At 36.4% G+C, this 9,532-nt stretch overlaps 1 protein-coding gene across 1 annotated transcript in view; it reads left to right on the forward strand.

Annotated features, from left to right (window-relative positions):
* Window positions 1-9,091, forward strand: part of POLN (DNA polymerase nu) — an 89,399-nt gene extending 80,308 nt beyond the window's left edge. The window contains exons 23-24 of the mRNA XM_050974105.1: window positions 5,180-5,241; window positions 8,098-9,091. Of these exons, the coding sequence (XP_050830062.1) occupies window positions 5,180-5,241; window positions 8,098-8,166 (131 nt within the window). The 3' untranslated portion in view covers window positions 8,167-9,091. The remainder of the gene's footprint in view (window positions 1-5,179; window positions 5,242-8,097) is intronic.
* The last annotated feature ends 441 nt before the right edge of the window (window positions 9,092-9,532 follow it).

The following is a 9,532-nucleotide window of genomic DNA, read 5'->3' on the forward strand; positions in this document are numbered from 1 at the left end:
AAATTATTTGGAATCTTTTGAATCTAATAAACAAGAGGACAAGCAAATCAAGAAGTGTTCTTTTTTTTCTGATCTACTTCTGCACAAAGTACTGCAATGAGGTGGGTCATCTCAAGGTCTCATCTGTATTTTGGAAGAATATCTTCTTCAAAAAGAATCCATTGCCCACAGTTTTGAAGCACACATATGGCTCACTCTGAATGGACAAGGCAGAACATCATTTATTTATAATAAGGGTTTGACTGCCCAAGCTTTGACATACTTTGAAATACAATGAAGCACATAGTACTCTGAATGGTGCAATTTTCATCAATGATATGGAATATTGTTTCCTTCAATTCTCTGTTTAGGGCAAGAACATGACAGCAAAAGAGCTTTTTAAAATCCTAATTTCCTATTAGAGGGTGCTTGGGAAGTTCAAACCAAAACATTTGGCAGAAATTAATTTTGCTTGGGCAGAAGACTCTCAGCTTTACCATCAATAATCTGCCTGGTTTCTGGCCAGCTTGCCTGTCTGGCTTCCTCACATCTTGAGCTCTCCAGCAGCCCAGGAAGCAGAAAGGCAGATGATATTATGGGAATGCCAAAAACTGGGTTCTTGGATCTGAGAAGGCTCAGTGTCTCTGAGTCCTGAAGTCTGTGTAATCAGGTAGACAGTCTGTCCCCAAATCACACTCTGGAAAAGAATTAAGGACTAGCAGAACTCAATTTTTCATCTTGTGGGGTCTGTTTCTGACACTGGTGCTCCATGCTGTGTTTGAACTGCCTCTTTAAACTTGGATTATGCTGAAGGCATTACAGCTAAAAGGGGGAACACACTTTGTGGGGAAGAAAAGCCAAATTATTTTTTTTTATGGTCCAGGGATATCTGTAGTTACAACTGTAGAATCTGGCTTCTAATGTGTGTTCCATAAATAGCTGGTGAGTTTGAAAGGTGAATTTTGCCAGTGGCAATTACTGTGGACTTTTCTATGCCTTTCTCTCTGCTTGATTGCATCCATTAGTGATAATTAAATGAAAGATACTTGGTACTTGAAATAACATCTATTTGTGGAAATAGATATATTCCAGTGCTTTGTGTTCAATATCACAGTGCATCAGAATGATTTTTAAAGGTGCTCTTTTAGAATTAATTTATAATTATACAATATTGATAGAATTAAAGAATTTCTGCATCTGTTTGTATTTTTGATACATGTACAATGAAGAGTTAGAAAAAATTTTTCTAATACTTTAGAAATGTATAAAATATTTCGGCTGAAGTCCTTACCTTGAATTTAAGAACACTGAAATGACCAGTCAAAAAAAAAAAAACAAAACCAAAAAACCTGAAAAAGCCAACTCAACAAACACAAAACCAAACAAAAAAAAACCCCAAATAACAAAACACAACAAAAAAGAAAAGCAAAACAACAATCAATATAAATTAAACCTGTTTATGTTGGTATTAAGATCACTTGCTACTCAAAGAATAGTATCTTAGACTTTTTTTTAACATCTGCCAGCACACATTTTTGGCTCACATACAGATTACATGAAATTTCACTTTATTCTGCTGCAATTTTATGCTTACTTGGTACTGAGGCAACTGCATTAAAATGTGCACATGTTCAAAAGGGGACTGCAGGAACAGAAGAACAAAAGAATGAACTGGTCATCACAAGTTAGTGACATTTTCTGTACTCTGAGCTGCCTTTTTCTAACTTGAAAAACACCGGTGCATAAACTAAAGATGCCTCTAGATAGCTTTCAATTTGCAAAAATCCCTGTTCCATAGATCATATGTCTGACCAGCTTTGACAGGTTTCTGGAATCATAATTTCATAGGTGAGTGCACTTGAAAAATGTCTTCAGTTTGATAGGGACAAATAAGCTTTTGTTCCACAGCAGGCATGCGTGTCTCATGTTTGTTCCTATTCACAGCACTTTCAATAAGCATATTTATTCTGGTCAGTATCAAGAAAATCTAATGTATAAAAACTTATGGTAAAACTTATGTTAAAATTTCATTTCCTCTATAATTTTTTAACTTTGTTGTCACCATTTTTTTATACACAATATTTTAGCATGTATACTTAGCTTACAAAGCATTTCAACATGAGTATAATCAACAGCTTTCCTAATTGCTGACTATGGGTTTTGAAAGATAACTTGCAAAGATTGGGAGAACAGCATTTTACAGATGCCATTGCAGTACATGGCTGGCTGTAAAGGAACATTTTAAAATTAATAATTTATGTGCCCTAGATATACTAGATTCTTCACTGAACAGAAATAATCATTATCCCCAAAGTCTCCAGTCTAAATCTTAGAAAAGAAACAAAAAATTAAGAGTGGTAGAGGCAGATTTATTTAGACACTGTGGTTCTGTTTTTTAGTGACTACACTCTGAAATGTATACAAGATAAAGAAGATATAGTTGTGTATGTTTGATTATTTATTGTGAGCCTTGAGAAAGGGAAATTTTCAAGGAGATTTGAGAAAATAGTGGAAGAATCAGATATTATGTACATGGGACTAAAGAGAACCTTTCCTGTGATTACATACCCCCATGCCATATGGTCTCTTTTATAAATTATCATCTTCATATGAAAAATTACTCCCACTAAGGACTATTCCAGAATTTTGTCTCTCCAAAATCTAGAACTTTAAATTTCCAGCCTAAATGTATTCAGCCACTATACCTATTTATTTTTGTGCAAAGACTGTAATGTATTTAAATTTTTCCTTCTTCACTGTTTACAGTCTTAGCAGACCACTGAACAGGAATGGCAATCCAACTGCTTTTTCCTGATATTTGCAAAGGAGTGGTTTCAAAAGGCTGAAATGCAGGCACAACAACTTCAGATTGCTTGAAATGAATGGCTTTACTAAACTCTGGGTAGAGAAAAGTCAGTGTGACATGAGAAAGAGAACAGGGAGCTGAACTGACAGAGAAAAAAGGAAAGAAGAAAATGAAGCAAACCCATGGAGAGGTTTTTAATGGTTGTCAAAGTGAATGAGGAACCACTGGGTTTGTTCTCTGATGTGGCCACTTTAATCTGTTCATTTTAAAATTAAGAGTATTTAAGAATGCAGCAGAACTCTGATTGTGCCATATGCCTTAGAGCAAAAAGTGTGTGAACCAAGAGAGAAAGCTGTTGCCGTTATTGCTGCCATCCTGAATCCCCTTTTAGGGATAACTGGGACAGAACTAGTCCAATTCAGAGGTCCAGAGAACTTGGGGAAAACAGGTCTAACTCAGTGCACAGGAGGCAGCAGCCTTTGTCATATCCCTCACTTGTTTCAGCCAGGAAGTGATGCTGCTGACTCATGCTCCATCTTTTACTGTCTCTTGGAACTTGTTTTGTCAAAAAGACCTATTCCTCTCCTTGCCCAAAGGCTCTGTTGCTGTTTATTTATCTAACAACACAAGAAATGTTAAGCTGCTCAGAGTTGAGTGTGCCCTTCATAAGCGTCTGGTGGAACACACAGAGCTGAGTGATTCTGTGTGAGAAGCGCAGAATTCAGGTGTTATCCTCTCAAGAGTTTTGTGTATTCATAGCTTGGAAAAAATGTTTATCCAGGACTGACTGGCAACACACTGAGCCTTTTGAAGGCATCCCACCTGGCTGGGGTGCCCCAGCATCTGCTGCATTGCTGACCTCCTGGAGCTGACAGCTTGTTGAAATTCAGAGTGGGCTTCTCAAGACAGAGGCAGTCCAACACTCTATTAATAGCCATGTTGACTTGGACTGGATTACAAATGAGTAATTATTTAGGCCAGCACTACTTCTTTCACAATCTGTGGATTGCATTATTTGTTTCTGCTCTTGAAAAATGTTGTTCTGTCCAACAGTGGACCATGAACTGCCTTAAATCTAACATGAAACAAGTGTACAGGTGTGGCTGTACATAGATGTGTCAACAAATGTCTTGGTTTCCTCAGCTCTGGCACTTGATCTGCTGATACTTTGAGTTACTGCATACTTTGGACTTCATGAAAAGCTTATGACAGCTCATTAGCACACAAATCTGAGTGAGCCAGCATGGTCTGATCACTGTTCAGGCAGAGGCTGGTTATCCTCATCATTGTTAGCAGGCCAGCCTCCGTGTCAGTGACACGACATGAAACATTACAGACTGCTCTTCATTGCTGGCATCATTAGCAAAGGTTTTGGCAGCAGCCAGAGCAGCAACATCCCCAGCTTCTTAGAGTTCTTGTCACTCCTTTGCCTCTAACCTCAGCTGCTGAAGAGCTGTGATGTGCAGTGAGGGATAACTTCAAAGGAAGCTGCTCAGTAATCATGTGGGTTTGCTCTGGCAGCTCATATCACAGCCCCTGCTCCTTCTCAGGCCTCTGAGGGACATGACCACATACATTATTTACTCCCCCATCCTGTCAGAGCAGGTTCTGGGGCCACCTGGTATTCCTGCTTCACTTTCACTAGCCAAAAATATCTTCCATTTTAAAAGCTGTTGATCCTCTCTTTGATTTCTATTAGAACAGTATATGTTGAAGCAGCAATCTTTGTCAAGCAAAACACTAATTAGCAGGACCAGTGATGGTAAATCTGATCCCAGATGATTGTTTTGGAATAATTATAGATGCATTTGCACAGTATTAGTGAGCATAGTGTTATGGCATGATGAGTTGTTAAGTGACATGAATTATACTGAAGTTTAATTGTTTAGTTCTGATAGCTCCACTACCCCACAGGGATGATTTAAAAAAAAATTGGCTCTGATCTTTTTACTTTGAAGAGTAAAATATTTTTTTAAAGTTCAGATTCTTGTGGGCTTTTTTCCTAGCTTCTTTTTTAAAGTGAGTTTTATGGTTGCACAAGAAAATTAAAATATATAAAATGTCATCAAACAGATAGTTATGAGCACTGAAAACTGAGCACTCATGCTCTACATACCTTTATATGAAATGTAGTAGTGCTATACTTCTTTATATATGGGATATATAAATTAAATAATTCTGCAAATTTTACCCAAAAAATCAATTTTAAAAAAGAAATTAAACTGTTCACAAGAGATAAAATATCCCTTTAAAATAATCTGGAAAAGTTGCAAATGATATTTTTTTAATGCAGAAATGCAGGTATTATGCAACAGAATATAAAAAACTATTTATATATATATAACAATTGTAACATGGAAAATAAAGCTGTAGGTTTTCAAATTTACCTTACAGCACTGGTAAAAAGAACAATGGAGTCCCTGCAGGAAACCACAGCCTTGGAAGTGCCACTGAAGGTAGGGACAATTTTGAATTTCCATTTCTTTCTCAGGCATACTTATCTTTGTACATCATCATCATCATTATCATATTAGGAATCTAGAAACAACTATTTTGCTTTTTACTTCAATTGTTTCATTTTCGTATCTGTAGTAATTGCTTTTTCAAATTACTATAAAAGTTCCAAAGGAAAATAACTGAAAGAAAGGATACTCCCTTTTGGAAAGTGAGATTGTTGTAGCAATGCATGTGGTAATTTAAAAGTCTATTTCATTCATTGCCATGAAACTTCTGTTGGGTGGGGTAGAGTGAGAAATATGTCCCTGTAGTATGTGCTTGGCTTTCTAGATGTGCCAGGCATTCATTACTGCTGAAAAAATATTGCAAAAGGTCTTTCTCCAGTAATTTTCACTTAGAAAATGGCTCTATTTAACATTTCTGTGTGGATGCCTAACACACAAAGCAAAGAAAATCACTGGTCATTGCTAAAGGTAGAGGACATCATCTACCAGACCAACATCTGTAGAAAGTGAGTAAGTAACCACACAGCTATCTATGTATTGGACCTCATTGTAATTACATTATAAAATAATTATGTTTTTCTCTCTACAAAACTGGTACCTGTCACTGTAGCCTACTGCTCAGCTTTTGTTGCTTGGTAAAAGGCTCAAGCTCCTGGGAATCCCTAAACTTCAGTGAGCAACAACCCAAGGGTTTCCAGTATCCTGACAAAAGGAGTACTTGCTGTTGCCAGGTCACTCACTCAGCAGTAATACTCCACAAGATGCAGGGACAGAAACAGCTTTATTCTGATTAATTCAGAAATGGTTGCAACATACAGACTTGCACTCATGGAAACAGTTGAAAAAGTAAACTACTTGATAATTTGCCTTGTATTTCTTCCTGCAGATCTTCTGTATCTATTGCAGAATTCCAGCTACTTTGTGAGGCTTTCTCTGGGGGTCTTGCACTTACAAGACCCTTTATGGGTCTTTAGGGAGCCCATCCTTCCCATAAAAATTGAGAAATGATAATGAAGGGCATCCAAGATCTAAATTACTCTTTCTGCTTCCCACACTGATTTCCCCCCTCACTGTTCATTTAACCTTTGTAAGATTTTACATTCCTGTTTACTAAATATGGTTCAGTGAGACTTTTTGGCCACACTGGGATTATAAATCTCTTGCTCTGATACTCCCAAGCTTGGCAAACTGCATTTCTGTAGGTTGCTTACATTGTACACCTGTGTTTGCCTTTCTTCTTTTGTTAGAAATTCCTTGGGGAAAAAAAAAAAAAAAAAAGAGCCAGAGCGTTTTACAAAGGTATATTACATTTTACTGTATTAGATACCCGGCATTCATGTTGCTGTAAGGTTCTTAAAAATAATCAAATGTGGTATTATTGGAGGCATATAAAGTGAATAGCAACACTAGAGTCTTTTCTGGATAGGAAAAGTTTAAGGAGACTTTTTGGTGGTCATGAAATAAATATAAGCACTGTAAAAGGTTTCTAGGAAAGACATATGTTTACATGGTTACTGAGAGTGTTCCTATTTGCAGAGGTAGAATATCATTTTAGTGTTACATTTTTCAGACTAACCATCAAGTGGCAGAAGGTTTCAATGTCCTGTGGACAAATGGGACATGCCTTGTTATTCACCTCTGTCTAAGGTGTTTTACTGTCACACACTGGCAGATCCTTCTCAATGCATTAAACAGATGGATTCAAGATGTCATTCCCATGAGAGCAATAATTCTCCTTTAAACACCAACTATGCCTTAGTAGGTGAAAAGAAATTAGACAATTAGACATTCTTAGACAATAAGTAGTTATCTGGGGTTTTCAAAGATTAGGACTTTTTAGTAGGCAGTAGAAGGATTTGGAGATACACATTTCATTACCCTTGTTTGGTCTCCTTTTCTAAGCAAATTACTGTAGGAATCCTGCCATGCTTCTGTTAGTGCAGCACGTTAGACTGCATCCATCATGGAGATACTCACCTTCCTCTGAAGCCTCAAAGAGATCAATGACAGAGGCCAGATAGAAAACATAAAGTTTGATCTCAGAGAAGGAATTGAGAGTGATCTTTAAAAAAAAAGTCTGTTTTTTTGTTCATGTTGTTTACCCTTCTGTACAGTAGGAAAATGTCTTTTAGGATTAGAGATGTTGAAGATGAAAAGATTTTTGTGAAATGCTCCTGCTCCCCTTCAGCAGACTTACTTCAACTAAATATGTATTATGTGCTCCCTTAAATATGAATATTATTTTTTAATATGGAGATAAAATGTCACTAAAGTAGAGCACACATATAGTCTTGATGGGGAGAGATCTCTTTTTCTTCTTTGAGGTAAAGGATGCTATAGCTTTGAAGTAGCTTTTTTTTTCCCAAAATATAGTCCATGCTAATGAGGCAGCTTTCATGTCAAAAAATCTACTGTGTACAACAGCATCAGGAACTGCAAAACAAACTGAAATTAAGCCAAAGCAACAATAAAAATACCCCAGAACTTGAAAAGTGCGAGGGGGTCAAAAACACTAGTATCTTTATGCAGTGCTGACAAAGTTGCTGATAATAAACATCAAAATCATCATTTGCAACTCTTTTAAAAGCATGAGATGAATTTTGCCTTAGTGTATTCACTGCAATTCAGTAACATGTATTTGCAATTTGAAAACTAAAGGTTAGTTTAAATTGTTAGGGTATTTTTATCAGAACTGTAGCAATAATTGAGTATTAATACAAATAAGAACATTTCATTTTGGATAGGCATGTAATCTGGAGCAGTATCACATCCAAAGGGAAAAGCAAAAAGAGTAATCTTGCTATATGTGATGTGTTTATTTGTTTAAATTTTTATTTTTTTTCCTGACAGGTTCCCTTGAAAGTGATTCTCACCACTGGGAAATCATGGGGGTGTATGACAGAATTGCAGGAGATGTAAAGCAGTCATTGGGGATGTTATTCAGTACCCAAACACCTCATTGGCCTGTGCTGATTCCTGGCTGAATCACTAGGCAACAGCGCTGCTGGATCTTTCATAAGCACCTAATACTCTGCATGTGAATTTTTTTACTTCATTTTGTCTGTAGCCCTAGGCAACAGCAGTGAGATAAAACTGGTTTTTACCAGTTCATTGTGTTTCCTTTAGCCAAGGTATCCAGCAGGGAGCTGCTTTTGTTCACAGCTAAATTACTACATGTAAGAAATGAAACAAGACAGTATTAACCCTTTGGGAGCATCACAAATATATTTGAGTTACACAGATGTTTAGACTTTAATGTTAAATATTTTGTGAAGTGCTTGTGTAGAAATACTTATAAGCTGTGGCAGTATTTGAACTGTGTCAGATGCTTGACTGTTGTGTTCAGCTTATTTTGTATTTTGTGAGTAGATTGTACTGCTTGGTGTTCATCACATATTAACTGTCCCATCCTCAGACTTAGAAAAAGAGTTAATGAACCAAATTTTTGTCTAGAATTTTGAAGCAAAACAGATAAACAAAACTAGAAGTTTAAATGTATTAAAAATAAGGAGATTGTTGTCCATTCAATAATTTCAAACTGAGTTTGCACCATAGCCTTAGCATACTTTAGACAAAGTATTACAATTTTGCCTAATCTATTATTTCTATTGCTGATATAATGACAAATAATGTTTAGATAAATTTTAGGATTCAGCCTTATCCTTTTTTAGGATTCAGGCTTTTACTTCAACGTTCGGATTTTTTATTAGTAATTCGTTTTCCTGTAGAGCTTATTCTTCAAATGAGATTTGTTTCATACCATTACTGTTTTACAAATTCTGTCTCTGTGCTTGTGGAATATGAAATTGTCCTTGAAGTCTACTAATTATTCAGAAGTTAAAGTCAGGCACAAAACTTTTAAGAGTTGTTCAGTATGTTTCAGCATTAGATGTCAAATTATCACAGTAATACAATTTAAATTCTAGAACTGTATGATTGTAAAGACTTTGCAGCATTTTTAATTTGTATAATTAATTAATTTTACTTTGCACTTAAAGCCATTAAACTATTAAATATTGTTTTCTCATGTTGCTTATTAATCATACATAACCTGTCAGCTGACGTGAGTCAGTAGTTTCTAAAAATTGGTTCTTATAAAACTGGCATTGATCATGTAAGCAAAGTCAGAACCTGCTGCACATTAACTGGAGTCAGATTTTGGCAGGGGGATCCAGCCTGCCTGGCTGTGACACCGTGCCAGGTGCTGGGAGCAGGGGCCCTGATCCCACCTCTCCAGCAGAGAGGAGGTTGCACAAGTTTTCTTCCGTTATTTGCTATTTTCAAG

The sequence above is a fragment of the Serinus canaria genome, chromosome 4, assembly GCF_022539315.1.
Source record: "Serinus canaria isolate serCan28SL12 chromosome 4, serCan2020, whole genome shotgun sequence".
NCBI lineage: Eukaryota > Metazoa > Chordata > Aves > Passeriformes > Fringillidae > Serinus > Serinus canaria.